Source organism: Porites lutea, chromosome 7 (assembly GCF_958299795.1).
Source record: "Porites lutea chromosome 7, jaPorLute2.1, whole genome shotgun sequence".
Lineage (NCBI taxonomy): Eukaryota > Metazoa > Cnidaria > Anthozoa > Scleractinia > Poritidae > Porites > Porites lutea.
In genome coordinates, this window is record NC_133207.1 from 22,357,296 (window position 1) to 22,374,317 (window position 17,022).

Genomic DNA, 17,022 nt, shown 5'->3' on the forward strand with positions numbered 1-17,022 from the left:
GGCTATTGACTCAGAGGCCATGAGGGCGAGAGGAATAATTGTCTAGTAAAATCCAAATAGTTGGTCAAAAGTATCGAGACAAAACAGCTTTAGCTTGCAAAACGCGATTCAGCCGCCATTGTTTGGGTTTTCAAAGCCGGCGCTTTTCTCAACTGAGCTATGGAGACCCATATATTGGGAGCAGGCTTATTCTTAACCCAACTTGACTTATCTTAACGTGGGTTCGAATCCCGTTGAAGTCCCGAAATTTCAGTTTCATGTTAATTTGCAATTGCTTGAATTTCAACGACCACTGCGACGATCATATCTTAATTTAAACTTTGAATTTCCGCAGTTCACATCATCTTTATTCTAAATGAAGAGTCGTTTTAAAGGAGCTTTCTTTTCAGTATGTTGCTGTTATAAATAACTGAGTGTACGCAACTGGAGTTGGAGAACGTTTTCTACAATGTGTATGATAACTTATTGCGTGTAATCAGTAACAATAACTAAAGAACTCAGTATACAATTCTGTTGAAGGGAATAATGCCGACAGTTACATGTTTTCCTCTCAGTATTGCAGTGAGCTGTAAAACTCACACCTTTGGATAACTGGCTTTGTTTTAAATTAGAATATCATCAGGTTATTGAAAATCAGTTCCGCAAAGTTGGGGCGGTGATTATCTGGAGAAAAATGGTTGTGTTTTTCACATTTGCGATTTGTGTTAAAAATTAAAAACGGTCGTCGGAAAATTTTTAGTATAAAGACAATTCTTCCAATCTGAAGAATTTTCTGAGGAAAGTTTAATACTACTTCATGCCCTCGGATTTTCGACTGAACCCGTCATGGTGGGTAATAATTTCGGATGAGACGAAAAAGGCACCTAAAACTTTCGAGAGGAGCAAGTTCCGTTAAGGCATCCGAACAGAGGGCTGCTCCAAATTAAGCAATGAAAAAGGCTTAATATAAAGCACAGGGAAAACTTTTGGAGACAATTCTGGCAATACTGACATTGGGTCGGCTTTTAGTGCCCCTGTAATTTTGTCCACCAGTTCCTACCATTATTCCCAACCAGCTTCTCATGATCCCCTTTCCTTTTATATTTACTCTCTTTATAAATTCTTTTAGTTTCCTCTTTGCTTTATCATCCGAGAATAAAACAAAGTGAGGTCAAATTCTTCACAACAGTTTGAAAAATTCAGTGACGTGTCGTATTTATTTATTTCTATTTTAAGGACAAAATGGAGAAGTGATATCCTCCCTTGATTTTGCAATCAGAGACGCAGTAGTTTTTTGGAATCCTTTAAGCACCAACATACAAATTCTCCAGGATGGCGTTCATAGGTTTCTTGAAAACATGGTTGAGAGAATTTGTTAAAAGATCAAAGCATATTTTCTTCAGTGATTATAACATTTATTCTTAAAACCTTTCCACCTAACTATTTACTGAAATTTTTAGGAGAGAATTGATGTTGGTCACTCTTCGGAAGGGTTAAAACTATTTTACAATCATACATTTTATAGATCTAATTTACATCACTATATTTATAATCTTAAGCATTTTATTTCCGCGTTTGTTTTTGTTCTGTTCCCAATTAGCTTGTAAGCTAAATATCCTGACACGTAAATTACATAAAGTTTATTATTGTTATTAACCACATAAGCTGGTTTAGCGATGAAGCAAGAATAAACCACCAATCATGAAACGGAGAAACAACTATGTACGAAATATGTGAATTCAAGAAAAACTGGTTTTTCCAGCTGAACTTGTCTACCGAGTTGAGACGCTGCTGAAATATTCCTAATCCCCCAATTCTAGTCCAGTTTATGAACGTCTCTACTCAGTAAGGAATTTGACCTAATATTATGTTTTCCTCCCTTGCGTTATGCTTTATCTTATCTACTTCACAAAATGTCGAGTGCTTAACTTAATTGCTTTTTTTTTTTCCTGTAGCTCGATCGATCGTGATAAAGTGGTTTCAACGCGCACATAGGTAAGTACTCACCATTTACACGTCAGGACATTTCAAGATGCCTCGTACACCCATTAAATCTCAGTCGGTTCGCTTCCTTTTAATGTTAAATACTTGGTAGCCACAAAATAATTGACTTCAGTCATCCACTGCTGAACATTATTTGTACTGGGATTCTGCTGTTACTGTCAGAAGCAGATTGCGCATAAAAATTGATAAAAAGTAGGCTCCCGAGTGTATGCTGAAGATTCCTTAGAGGATCTCCTTGGCCTCAGCAATCCCGTCACTGCTCACAGCACTGCTCAGAGAGCAAAATGTTGCCATCGTACGTTTTTTTTAAATTTAAGGATTTCCGAGATAAGCACTAAACTTAATAATTTCATTCATGATCCAGTTCCCATTTTTTAAAGATTATTTTTTGAATAAAAAAATTGAAAGCTCGACGTGCAATCTTTCACGAAAACATATCGGATTTAAACCGGGAAAAAGGACAATAGATTTGATAAAGGTGGTGTAATTTTAAAAAAATTTACGATGAAACAGTAAATGGCAGTTAATGGAGCGTGACGCGCCAGAGCTCCCGGGAATGATGACTCGTGCCATGCAACGAGCCATGAATCTACAATAGTTAATATCTTTGTCGCATCTTAGTACAACGGTACGGACAGGTACCAAGGTCAAAATGTTGCAACACTGTCTAGTACGTTTGTAACATTCGTTCTGTATGGCTAGATTCAATAAATACCTCTATTCATGTCTCGTTGTACGCACCGTGTGTTGCTGCAACACTATTGTACGCCATCGTCCATTGGCTTAGCTTTAGACGTATGTCTAGCCCGGGATTTCTAGCTATAAAAAGGTTATTTTAGGCAAAATTCATCATTCGCTTAGCTGCTTTGCTTACTTAACAGTCTACTCGTAAATATTATAATTTTTTTATGGCTCGTCCACGTGTGTCGTCGAAGCCTCGCAAATCTCGTGGTTCGGAGAACCTCACGTCCCTCTCTGAAGAGGTCCTTCGCCTCCGCTTACAGGCGCTAAATCTCTCCATTACTGGTAGCAAAACTGTTTTAGTCCGCCGGTTAAAAACCGCGACACATCCTCGAAAAGGTATTACATCTCGGCCATCCAAAACGCAAGCCGTAGCTAGAGGAGGGGGGTGAATAGGTCCGCGGATCGGCGGATTTGGTCTTAAAAAGCTTACGGATTGTGGATTTTGGCGAAAAATCGAGCGGATTCGCGGATTTGAAAAATACCGTGGATCGCGGGTCAGCTGAAAGTTTTGGCCTGGTTTCCGGATTCTGTCAGTCTAGAAGTTCGGATTGTGGATCGGATCATCACTTTTCGGTCGGCCTTGGTCAATGTGCTGGTGTTTTGTCGGCTAACGTTCCACTTCCGAGGTTTCCGGAAGAGACTTTCTCTTGATAGACAGCGTGACAGAAATGACGTCAGGCAACCTTGTGCATGGTGACATATGGTTCAGGTAATGGCGGTAATGCTAAGTGACCTGACAAGCCCCCCGGGGGGGGGGGACTCCGCATATGAAAGTGGTGGGGATGCTCGTCGTCTCGCTTAGGTGTGTAAATTTCGGACTTTGGTCTCATTTAGGGTGTTCTGGGCAAAACGCCACCATATTTAGCCGTGAAGGTCTCGTTAAGGGTTGCACGCGAAAAAATATAAAAATATATATTTGATATGTATATTTTTAATTCGTTTCATTTACTCCAGTCATGTAATCCAAGTTTTCTCATTCGTCTGTGTTTTAACATGGTCTCTTTTAGGGATCAAAAAAAGCTTTTGTCACGCCCAGATCGGTCTCCTTTAGGGGTTTAATTCAAAATTTCCGACGAGCATCCCCACCCCTTTCATATGCGGAGTCCCCCCCCCTCCACCACACGGGCTGACAAGATCTGTGAATACGTTCGTGTAAATTGTCTGAATTGCAAAATGGAAACTAGAACTATCGAGTGTGTAGCCTTGGGAACAAAGATGACCGTTGCTTTTGCAAACATCTTCATGGCCAGAATAGAAAAACAAATATTGAGTCAGAGTTGCATCACGATGAAACCGCTTTTTTGGAAAAGGTATATTGACGATGTGTTTTCGCTATGGAACGCAAGTCTAAACAAAATAGAGGGTTTTGTGAAAAAGGCAAATAACTTTCACTCTACGATAAAATTCACGGCTGAGATGTCAGAAACAGAGATCACGTTCTTGGACACAAAAGTGTACAAAGGAGTAAGATTCGACAAGGAATCAATCCTAGACGTGCAAACACATTACAAACCAACAGAAACATTCCAGTACACGAACTTCTACTCGTGTCACCCGCCAGGCGTGGAAAAAAGGTTTCGTCAAAGGGGAAGCGCTCAGGCTTCTAAGGACTAATTCCAAGCAGAGCACATTTGAGAGGAATATCAGAAATTTTCACAACCGCCTGTTAGAAAGAGGCTACCCTACCGCTATTTTAAGAAAGTACCTCTCTGAGGTAAAATTTGCCGACAGGAAAACAGCCCTACAACAGAGAAACAAATCCGCACGCAAAAAACTTCTACCTTTTGTTACACAATACCACCCGGCTTTACCTAGCCTGAAGAAAATACTTATGGGGAAGTGGCACCTTATACAAAACCAGCAACGACTAAGAGAAATCTTTAAGGAGCCTCTCCTCATATTTTATCGCAAGGGAAAATCTCTTAAGGACCTACTAGTTAGAGCGAAGCTCTGAAGGTCATACTACTACCAATACGACTTACTGCAGGAGTCGTGTGATGCTCGTCGTTTATTTTTAACCTTTTTTTTGAAAAATCTTTTACGCAATACCAGATACTTTCATTTTGCAAGCTTGCAGACTATTTGATTAGTCAAATCTGTATTGTTGGAAGAAACATTATAAGCTCTGTCCCTAATGCTTCATGTTTTGAAGCTGTAACGAAAACTTCTTAAACATGAAGTCCCGGATCTGCTGCGATTACAGAACAACTATATTAAGTAATTCATTTTTTCATGTTACAACGCTACTTTCTATATACCACGAAAAATTTTTAAAGTAACACGGATTCCGATTTGAACAGAAATTAAGTCGGATCGACGGATCGGGCCTAAAAATACCACGGATCGGCGGATTTGCATACCCCTATTCACCCCCCTCCTAGAGCCAACACCAGTGCCCGTTCCACAAGACCAGCCACATCTGCACACCATGAACAGCCTGAACCTGCGACCGTTCAAGCCCCTGATGCTGTTTTATCGGGTGAGGACTCCGAGGAAGAGCCGGTGGAGACCTACTCCGACCTGATTGATCCTTTGGTGGAGGACTTCGAGGAGACAACGCCTAACACAAGAAATTCCTTTACCCCTGCTCAGCTCGCCACCATTGAGAGCACGGTGCAATACTCTGTGGATCGCGTGCTTCAGAGTTTTTCCATCTCCGCGAATCTCCCTCTCATGGGCGCCACACCTCCTTACAGTGGAACACAGCCTCGACGAGCCGGAACAGCAACTCCTCTGGGCTTGCTCCGTCTGTTAGAAACGAGTTTGGAAGACAAAATCTTACGGGGAGAGTTCATTGATTTCACGTTGTTGCTCCCCGATTCCCTTACTCAACCCCAGGTCCCCGAGTTACAGTTGCGGTTGGACGACTTGTCCCCAGGTTCCCTCCCCTCTTCTCTGTCCATGTGATCGATACTTTTCACAAATGGCTGGACGCCTATACGACCTACATGCTGGTAATTGCTGCCGCGTATCCCAGGCGCTCCATCGAACTGCTGAAATACCAGCAGATAATTAGAAGGGCGGAAACCCAGTTTCAGGGCCTGGCTCGGGTCTCGTACGATGAACAGTTTCGTCGAAGGGCAGCAAACGACCTGTCGTTGAGCTGGGATCAAGTCGACTTAGAACTGTGGACAGTACTATTTTCTGGATTGGCTAAACCTCACTGTCTTACTTGCTGCAGCCCATACCACAAACAGAGTTAGTGTCCGTCAGCCGACCACTCGCGTCGCCAGCCTAAAGGACCCGTGTGCTACAAGTTCAACCGATCAAGTGGCCAACCTGCACGTTCCTGTCCCTTTCCGCACCAGTGCCGCCGTTGCCCTTCCGCCAACCACTCTACCCTCACTTGCCCCGCCAGTATCTCAAAGGACAGCTCAAGGCCTTATCAGAGTTCCAGCTCCCGCGACCGTGCAAACGATAAAGTGCAGCTACTAGCAAGGAACATTTTGCCTTCCGTATCCACCCCTATTAATGTAGCTATTTTAGAAAGGGAACTTTCCCACCATCCTAATCGCGATTTTAGTAATAGTTTAATTAACGCGTTACGCTTTGGCACGCACGTTGGGTACACTGGTCCGGAAAAAAATCGAGTCTCCCGTAACTTAATCTCCGCGGTTCAGCACTCTAAGGTGGTATCCTCTAACCTTACCAAGGAGATCTCGTTGGGCAGGGTCGCCGGGCCTTTCCCTTCCCCTCCATTATCACATATGCAGTGCCATCCGTTGTGCGTGGTCCCCAAAAAACATTCCTCAGATTGGCGCACCATTTACCATCTATCTTATCCGGAGGGGGACGGTATTAATGATTACATACCTAAGGGGCCTTATGCACTTCAATATGTTAGGGTAGATGATGCTATTCGCATCCTTTTGCCCCTGGGTCCAGGTTCCTATGAGGCAAAAACTGACCTGAAGTCCGCCTTCAGCAAATTTCCGAACCGAACTTTAAGTTGGGCTTCTGGCCTCAAAAGAAGCCCTGTTTACGCAAAATAGACCACATTAATGAAGTTGTTAGTGGCTAGTGTAGTTGGTGTTCATTCAATTTTCATTCCGGCACTTTAATGCGCGCTAATGCCAAAACGTGATAAAAGAAAAACCCCTACAAAATAGAGATTTCATACGCATGCTCTTCTGTATACTCTGATCTTGCATTCCATTCAAACAACTTACAAATATACTGGTTATGTTTCATTCTAACAGATTCATCCGTGAACGAACGGTAGTTATCAGTCATGTCCATGAAGTTCTCTTTTGCTTGTCTGTTTCTCCTGGTGGCTGCTTGCCAAGGAAAATCGGTAATGTCAACTTCCTCACCAGGGTCTTCTAATAACCCGTAGGGACGTCGAGTTGGAGAGAGAACTCCAGACACAATAACGCTAACAACGCAGTTAGCTAGTGTTGCAAAGATCGTGATAGATCCACATTCTGAAACTACAGGCCTAATGAATTCCTGCAAGAAACAAGCTATGTTACCATCCTGGAGGGGGTGGGGGGGAGGGGGGACTTAAGGGGCGTTTTGGTAGATGTGTGCCGTGGAGGCCTTTAAACCCTGAACCTGAAAACAATAACCTGTCCAGCGACACATATTAATGTTTAGGCCAAATAAAGGATTACTCCTTTCCCTAACCGTATATTCCACAGTAGATGCATCGCAAAAGAAATATTTTCACTTATGGTATCATGATCATTATCATCATTTTTTTTTTTGAGGTTGGCAATTTAAAAGCTGGTGTTAAACAAAACGTAGGATCAGGCCAGGATTCAGGCACTAAGGTGGGAGCTTATTTTTTGATGGGTAATTGAAAATGAAGGAATAGCTATAATTTGAAACGTGACCACCATGTGAAATAGAAAAGCGCAACAGAAGGACTAAAGGATATTAGGAGTTGAAGACAAACACACTCCTCGAAGCCAAAAGATTTTTTTGGGAATGTATCGTAAGTAGTTCGATAAAACATTAAGAAGACAGCTCCTCTGAGCTCATGAGAAAATAGAGCATCTCAACTTGCTACAATGATACTGGAAACAGCAAGACAACGAAAGTCATCCATTATCAGTTATGTACACTTAAAACTCTTTTAGGTGTTTATCGAACTATACAAAGCTTCTGTGTTGATCTGGGGCGTCCTACATACAGCCGCACATAACATTCGCGCACATAACTTTCGTCGCCCCATGCATTACGCGCTGGTTCGATCTACAGGCCTTAAGTTAGTTTTTCGATTTACAGAAAAAAGGGTGTCAAGAAAATGCCAACAAATTGAAACCGAGATCTTGCGTAGACCACCTAAAGAATGGAGCAGACAATTGCGGCTACTACAAGATTTACGATGCTGCAGGGAATGGATTCACTGTGTACTGCGACATGGAAACAGAACCTGGGGCGGCCTGGACACTTATCATGTCTTGGAGTCTGAAAAACAAGCTCTTCTCAAACTTTAGGTACTGTTTTGAATGGATTAACCCTTTGTCGTCCTCCAGTTTTTAGGGAAAAACCTCTTTTTGGACTAAATCCTCCTTATTGGATCGTTTTTGGCCAGTTAGCACAAGAATGGCTCTAATGAAGCAGCTTTTTTGTTTTTGTTTTTTTTCTCATGCGCATAAACCAAGTTTGGACTTCTTATCTATTTCGATTAAACCCTGCGAGCACAGGTTTCTTTCTGATCTTGTCTGTCGCTTCGTTACGAACAACGCGAAAGTTAAGCCACGTGAATGACTTCGTAAAAGCTAAAAGTCATGAAGCGAGAAAACTCTGCTCGCAAGGTAATTTCGATTGTTTTCTCGCTTTCTTCTTTTTCCTTTTTCGTTTCTTTTTACAGCCAGTTATGTCGCCCACCTTAAAATTTTGGCTGGCTTTCTTTCCAACAAAGGGATATAGATATGCCAATAGCCATGATGGCTCTTGATATGCAAATTGAACTGTAAAGAGTAGACTGTCGGTAAATAGTAAATAATATAATAATAATAATTATATTAATTTAAAACTTATATTGCACAGTTCCATAACGAGATGATTAACTGCGCAATACAACAATACATAGAATAAAAATAACCAAATGATAAATAAGAATTACATCATGTATTGAGTATAATATTAAACCCAACTAAAAATAGAAAGTCTTACTAAAAGGTACGTCTTGAAAAGTTTTGCTAAAAAATAAATAAAAATTGCATGGGGATTAGGGTTGGATTTTTGCCAAAATGTTGGTTTTCTTTTTGGTCTGTAAACTCTGTCAGAATTGGTCAAAATTTGCTAATCAGTCAAGGTATCAGCGGTAACATCTATCCTCGCTGATTTTGCATATTACCTTAGTCTCTTAAATAGAAACCTTAATGGATTCAGGAAGAATAATATGCATAGGTCCATATGAACCAAAAACGACCAAAGTGGACTTCAAAGGCTTAAAGTCAATAAGTTTATCTTAAAGACTACTAATTCCCTGACTACATTTTTCATTCCCTTGTTACTAACTAGCAAATCGTGCTGAGTACCTTGTAGCGCACCTTTAAATCTGCAGTCTTTTTAACTCCTTGTTCAGATCCATTAATACGCAGGTTTTTTGCCTTTTGCCTTTAGTTACTTAGTTTAATTTTTTTTCGCCCTAATAATGTTTGCCTTATGAAAGGGAATCCAGATTTCGGAATCCAGGAAAATTTTACCCGCTGCATCCGGAATTCTGGGCTTTGGAATCCAGAATACAGCGCAGGGAATCTGGAAATCCACTAACGATAAATATCCAGAATCCAACTTCCACTGACGAAGACTAGAATCCAGTACCTGGAATCCGGAATCCACTGGATGGAATTTAGAATCCAAGACTGTTGAAGGCACTGAAATCGTTGAGCGGGACAAGTAAACCTCGAGTTCGTATCAATGAAATCGTTACAGAAAATGATGTTGTTGGCCATGAAGCCTCCATTGCAAATGAACTTAATAAGTACTTCGTTAACATCTTAGAACAAATTTGCAAGGACAACAAAGCTGATGTAGAGTTTGGCAACTCCAAGCTGAGAAAATTTATCTGCTCAAGATTAAACTCAGACACGTTTTACAAAATTCCTTTGGTAACGCCTAAACAAACTATTGGCATTATAGAAAAAATCTCCAGCAACAAGGCATCTCGGTACCATGGCATAACTGTGCGAGTTCTTAAGAAAATTGCACCGGTATTGCAAATCTATTATGCAAATTACTTAACCTTTCAATATCGACCAACAGTTTTCCTAACAATTGCAAGGTTGCAAAGGTCACGCCATTACATAATGGAGGAGCACGCAATCATATAAACAATTACCGCCAGATATCTGTTTTACCTGTCTTCTCGAAGATTCTCGAAAAGCACGTAGCCAGCTCCCTTTTTAAATTTGTGCAAGATAACAACTTGTTATATGAGCTCCAATCAACCACTCATGATGTATGCAAGATCAGTATGGACATCGTGTAATAAAATGTTACTTGAGAGAGTTCTGCGAATGCAAAAACGGGCGGCATGCTTTATTCTGAGTGCCCCTTGCACTAGTCGAACAGTTACAAAAACTGCTATCAACATAGGTCCTGTATAAAAATAAATAAATAAATAAATAAATAGATAAAAACTTAATTATATACGAAACTGGGATACATTACATAATTATGATCAATAAAAAAAGGTAGCCTCCTTATGAAGCCTCTTAGTAGTAGTAGGTAGCCTCTTAGTCAACTCGAGATTGACTTTATCAATAGATAACCTATCCTTAGACCTAGTGTCATATTCATGAATATCTCTAAGTTCGCCGTCGAAAATTTTCTGAGAAATAACTTGGAGCTTGTCCATCAAGACAATTCTTGACACGTTTGACGATATGTTTCACTCTTCTTGTCTTAAGAGGGACCCAACCAATACTGGAAGCCATATCTTGAGTGGACAAATGCACCGTCCGTTAACACTATCCTAGCAGCACGTCTCTGCAGGGGTTCCAATTCTTCTTCATTTCCTTTACCACAGCCATGAAAAACAGCACAACAGTATTCCAAATTTGGTAGTATTATCGATTTATACAATCGGTTCGATGCTTCAGTTGTTAATGATGATCTAATTCTTGAGAACTTCCCCAGTGTTTTAGAAACTTTTTCTTCACATAGTCAATATGCAATAAAGGAAAGACTGTTGTCCAAAACTACGCCTAGGTACCTAAGGCATCACAGTGTTTCACAGATTCTCCTCCCAACGTTATATGAGCCCCATCAATGTCTTGGCGACATAGTCTCTGGTGGGTGCCAAAAATAGTAACCTATCACTAGTTTTTATTTCATTTCATCGTATTTTTAATTTATTTTAGAGGGCTACAAGTTTATCAGTAATTTTAATTACTGTCACGTGTAACCCTCGTTAAATAAAGTCGCTTATCTTATCTTATCTTATCTTATTCCGACAGACAAACACCCATGTCAATCAACGACCCAGTGAACGAAAACTCGCCTAACTGGTTCCTCTACCGGCTAACAATGGACAGAATGAAGTCACTAAGGGACGTGTCCACCCACTGGCGAGCCACCTGCAGTTATGACAAGTACGGCATCAACAACTACAAAGACTACGTCCGTGGAAAGTTTGCAGACGCCGACATCTTTGCCTTCCTTGGTCACGGTGTTTGTCTTAAGACCGAGCTTGTCAACATCCGTGGTCACACTGGAATACACAAGACTGCCGGGTTCTGGCAGGTAGCTGGTTCGTACTTGGGCCACATGAGCACCGAACACAAATGCCAGTTCGATTACTCCGTCGGCCAAGTGAGCAGTGAGGACAACTTTGGCTTCTATAGCTCTACAAACCCCAAGTTTACTTGTACAATGAATGGCGACTCTACCACCCAGTGGTGGTTCGGTAGCTATCAGTAAGACGTAGATCATTCAGCATAAAAACTCTACATCGTCCATTTTTGTCAGTGTATCATCTCTGAGTAGATAGGATGGCGTATAATGCGGAAATTATTACACCAGTTTTGACGTTGTTTAAGATATGTTTACAGCCAGTGTGTTACTAGAGTATTAAAAGTATTGAAATATTAGAAAGGTACGATTATTATAGAAGAAGATAAAAACTTTACCTAAGGATTCAAGAGGCTGGATTTAATAATGCAGTTTTACCAATAATGGCTAAAAAGGGATTTGAACTTTAGTTTTCAGTCGTAAATCAGTTATGCAGGGAAGCTAAATAGAAATTAAGGCGGTCTCGTTATAATACAGGCACAATGACAAACTTTCCGTTTTTAACGCGATGGTTTGGACACATGGCAAAGAACAACAGACATCTTTTGGCAATAATCTGAGATACTCCGATTTTATTGTTATTCCGAAGAAAGAAGGAGAGTTGCTCAGCATTTGTTGTCTAGGCCTACTCTGGGACCTTAAGTCGCCGTAATTTTAGGCGACTTAAGGCAATTTAAGGCAACTTTAGGAAAATTTGGTCAAAATGTTGCGCGACTTAAGGCGATTTAAGGCGACTTTAGGCGACTTAAGGAGAAAAAGGTGACATTTAGGTGAGTTATATGTTAGTGAATATGTTGCAGTTAATTTTTAATTTCAGTTAATTTGTGGTTTTCCTTTGTTTTAAATTCATTAGCATACATAACCATACCCAGAAACGATGGAAAAATAAAAATTAACTGAAAGAAAAATGAACTACAACATATACAAAATCAAAATCTGATAACACTACCTCTCTAGGGACACAATGTTGTAGCATAAGTTAATTCAGTCTTGAAGACATCTACATTAGTCTTCCAAATTTACAACAATCCCAGCTACCTAATATTTTGAACATTAAATACCAAGGTAGCTTGTGTTGCAGGTGTATTCTAACCGTGGTTAGTAAAATTTGCGAAGCAGCTCTAATATCCTTGTTCTGGGCCCTGATGCACTAAATGAATTACCAGCATTTTGAGTTCCCCTTCAACATGATTGGCAAATGGACAATGGCATTTTTAACAGTCCAGTCCTGGCATGTTCTCTAATCCTGATACACACACAGGGGGCCCAGAACTAGGATTTTGCCACTGTTTTGCAGATGGACTTAACCCAGAGTTTAGTTCCATCCGTGGCACAGGCTAATATCAAGGGTGTTGGTTTAGTATTACATTAGCAGAGACAAAATCTGAGTTAGAAGCAACCAAAAGGGTAAATTTTCTCTTGGTCTTTAAATGCATTATTTCATAATATAAGGGACAAAAAATCAATGGTTCCTGCATTTCTTTTTCCAAAAAATAAAACCCTAAAAGTAGAGTATTTCAATACATCTCTGTAAAATACTGTGAGCTGGTTTGTAGCAAAAACTTTATATTGAAGTGTCTTTTTTTCATAATTTGACAACAAACATTTAAGTAATTAATTTAAAACATCTAAAATCACTTATCGATATCGCACATTATGGAAATGACGATCCCCATTGTATGTCTTGGCAGTTGCTCTGCCAATGTTTGTCCCCACACGTTTGGCTAAGAGGATGTTTTCCCAACTGAATTCAAAACAAAAAGTTTGTACTTTTCGCCGTATATATATTGCTCCTTTCCTGTCTCAGTCAAACAAAACACTTCCAAATACTTGCTTCGCTAGTGAACCGTACTCTCTTATCCATGGTCTCTCTGGAAACTTTCCAGTCGGGTTGATTTCATGAGTGCATTTATGCACCAGCAGAAACAACTAAGCTTAGCTTCAACCAACCTCGCTCGGTCTGTTCCACGCGGCAGCGTTTACGCTCTCAGCACAAAAGGAAACATTGTGCGTCATGTTTAAACCGATGGCAGTACCAAGTGTAAACGTTTCCATAATTATGTCAGAAATTTCCATTTAAAAGGAGATCTTTAAACGAAAACGCGAGGCACAACATTTTATCCGCCATTTTGCTTCTCCCAGAATTCCACTTCAGTCGCAAGCTAATTTCCATGGTTTCTCGGTCCCGCCCTCTCCCCGCCTCCAGACCAGTTAGTCACGTGATCAAAACACACTACTTTCTGGGCGGCCATAACGTGGAGGAAAGAACAGTATTATTTCGCTTTTCTACGTTCTTCATCAATAATGGTCGATTACATCAAATCGTTGGCAGGGAGCAATCACGACAACATAAACAAAGAGCAGTATTACGCACCTTCGATGTACAAAGCTTGAATTTCTGTCTGGAAGGGAAGACCTAAAGAGACGACTGTATACGTACAAGCTAAGCTAAGTGTTCAAGTTTATAAGAGTGATTGTGTTTCTGTCAATGATAGATGGATATAATTCGACGGTAAATACAGATCAGAGGTTGTGTGCTGGAGAAAAAACTTATCATTAGTTGCTCTTAAAATCTGGGTCGATAATTTACATGGACACTTCTTTCGATTGACCTTTAGACTTGTATTAACTACCAGAAAATTTAGATTAATGTTGTGGCGGCATTAATAATTTTTTTTTCTCCCTTCAACCTACCTGTATTGATCTTAGTTACTTGAAATGTGTTTCAATGTTGGACTCTCACAAAGCAGTAGAAAAGAGTTTTAACTATATTTTGTTCGGGGTGCAAAGAAAGTCAGCTTTACAGCTTGCCTAGCATACACTAGCCTGAAAGCCATTTTGACTAACCCCAATTTTTTTTATGAATGGGACTGATTACAGTTCTTCTGTAATCTGAATTCCCTAAAAAACTTTACTTGCCAGCCAGGCAAGTTAAAAACGCAGTTCACTAGCCCAATCATAAAATCCAGTACCCCAGGGCTATTACCTGGACACTACTCTGTCTACTCTCTTTGCACACTGTTTAATGTAATTTAGCTAGAACTTGAACCTTTGAATGCCTTTTTAAACAATATTTTTACTCAGAAACTGATGAGACAAACCTCCCAGATGAAATTAATAAAATACCTGTACAAGTACTGGATAAAGTTGTGTACTATATGTTGTCATTTTTGCATAAACAATACAGGAATGATTATTCTTGTATTGCTTACGACTAATTAGTACGTGTAGTAAATTGTGTAAAGTAATTAAATGTATAAATTAGAGGGCTGGAGAAGAAATTAATGGGTCTTAAGTCACCGTGGGAGTTTTTTTGTGGGGGGTGGGGTGGGTGTGTGGCTAATATTATTGAACACGGGTTATTACACACTTTATGAGAAATCATGCATTCTGGAAATAGAAAACTAAAAAAGTAATAACTACAAGACAATTTGAACCTTGTTAAGATTTGAATGATTTAGTGACTTAAGGAAACTAAAGGCGACTTTAGGCGACTTAAGGCGATTTTAGGCGACTTAAGGCGATTTTAAGCGACTTAAGGTGACTTTGGGCGACTTTAGGCCACTTTAGGTCCCAGAGTAGGCCTTTGTCTCGGGGTCTAAATTCGTTGTGTTTCTTGCTGAAGGGGGATAAACCATTCGCCCTTAGAAATTTTTGCAAGTGAAGCCGATTTATGTAAACTATGATCGGCCGAAACGAACCGAAACTAATCAAGCCGTTGTTTGCAAGTTGAACCAGCTTCGCCGCCTATTTTTTGCAAACATAAATAACTAGAGCTTTGGAATTTCAAGCCTGTGCATAGGACAAAAATTTCACGATACTAATTTACGAAAAAAAAAATGTTCACTGCCTCCTAGACTTATTCAGTCCTTTAGCTTTCCCTTCTATCCATTTTCGCCTTTAAAAAGTTATCTCCCTTTTTTGCTTTTGATGGACATTTACTAAGCTGTATAGCTCTCAGTTCGGTAGGGAAGAATTTCGAGAACACTCCATTTAAGGTGGGCAGCGGAACAAGATTTTCACTGGAATTTTCTGGACAGCCTTGCATGGAGCCTGGCTTGAGATCTCATTATCCGCCATAATGTAGGTGCCAACGTGGTCTGCAGTCCGGGATTAGCACCAACTTTTAATCACTGAACCAAGTTTAAAGAAAATAAAAATCATTTGAATGAGTAAATTTGTACCGTGTTTAACAAACCTGTTCAAGCTTTTCTGTGAATGACGTCACATGACCGTAGTAAGCAAGTACTGTTAGAAGTGTGCAAGAAAAGAAAAATAATTTTAATACTGTCTCTAGGAAGCTCTGAACTTTCGAATTGCATATGTTCTTTCTCCTTTTTCAACAGTGACTTTTTCTGATTAATAACACAACTAAATCCACGTAAAACTGCTGGTGGAAAGGTCAAGCAAAACGTATTTGCCACGAACAGCTCGTTCCCGTTTTTCATCAATAATCACCGCGTCTTGGCATATATCCAGTTGTTAACAAATCCTCAGAACTTCATCCAGCGAGTGTGAGTTCATCTTCTGGCCCCCATAAAAAGGTAATCCATGACAGTCTTGGATTCTAGCCTCCCACGCAGACGTTCTTAGGGGTTCTTCGCGCAGGAACGCGTGACGAACCCCTAAGAAAGTCTGCGTGATTCCACCAACAAAAAATTCCCAGATTCTGGAATCCGGATTTTACCTTAAATGAGGTGAATCTTCCCAGTTGAATCTGTCATTTAAAATTTCGTTTAAATTTTATTGAGTTTTACACGGAGGTGAAGACCAACCTTACATATTGAAGAAGGCAATCATAAGAAGTGGCAGGAAAAGCTCATGGTAAGGTAATCTTTACAGTTTGCCGTGAACGTAGCGCTTAACCTCTCCTGTTATAATAAAATACGCTAACACTGTTTTTGGCGAAGCTTGTCTGACGCCCAGTTCAGACGTCGAACTTTTTATGTACCGAACTTAACAGCTACTTGGATCGACCCAAATGATGTAAGTTCGACGGTCGATTTAGACGTTGAATTAAATTCGTCGAACTCAATTCATTCTTACGCTGTAAAAAAATGGTCTACAATGTTTAGCAGTGAAAAGAAATTATCGTCATTTATGCATTAGGTTCGGCACTTGAAAAGTTCGACGTTTGACACAAAGTCGCTCCACGGTCGAAATTCCCATGTGGGCCACTCGAAATTAATTCATTGCTCGACTCAAATTAGATATGTCGGACTTTTATATTAGGTTTAGTACATGAGAAGTTGGACGTTTGAACTGGGCCTGAGTTCACTGGCATTAAAAGAAATGTTTTTGACCAATCGGAACGCACGTAAATACTTCATTTTTATACACATACCTCCGTTATTAAACAACAACAAAAATATATCGCGTTCTAAAGGCGAGTTTAAAAATAATAGTTTGTGAACGACATGAAGAAAATTTAATAAGAAATCCAAAATAACGTTGTGAAGTTATCTTATTATACTTTCGGTATGGTAGAATTCGTAATGGCGGGAATCCAAACGAGGCTTTGTGCAAAACCTGCCCTTCTTCTTGCGA

General features: G+C 40.1%; 1 protein-coding gene across 1 annotated transcript; it reads left to right on the forward strand.

Annotated features, from left to right (window-relative positions):
* The first annotated feature begins 1,934 nt into the window (after positions 1-1,934).
* LOC140943575 (uncharacterized) lies at positions 1,935-13,027 on the forward strand. The gene is made up of 5 exons (XM_073392677.1): positions 1,935-1,974; positions 6,927-7,021; positions 7,437-7,499; positions 7,957-8,168; positions 11,142-13,027. Exons 2-5 carry the CDS (start codon positions 6,959-6,961, stop codon positions 11,602-11,604), a joined length of 801 nt encoding a protein of 266 aa, XP_073248778.1. The 5' UTR covers positions 1,935-1,974; positions 6,927-6,958; the 3' UTR covers positions 11,605-13,027.
* Positions 13,028-17,022: the final 3,995 nt, after the last annotated feature.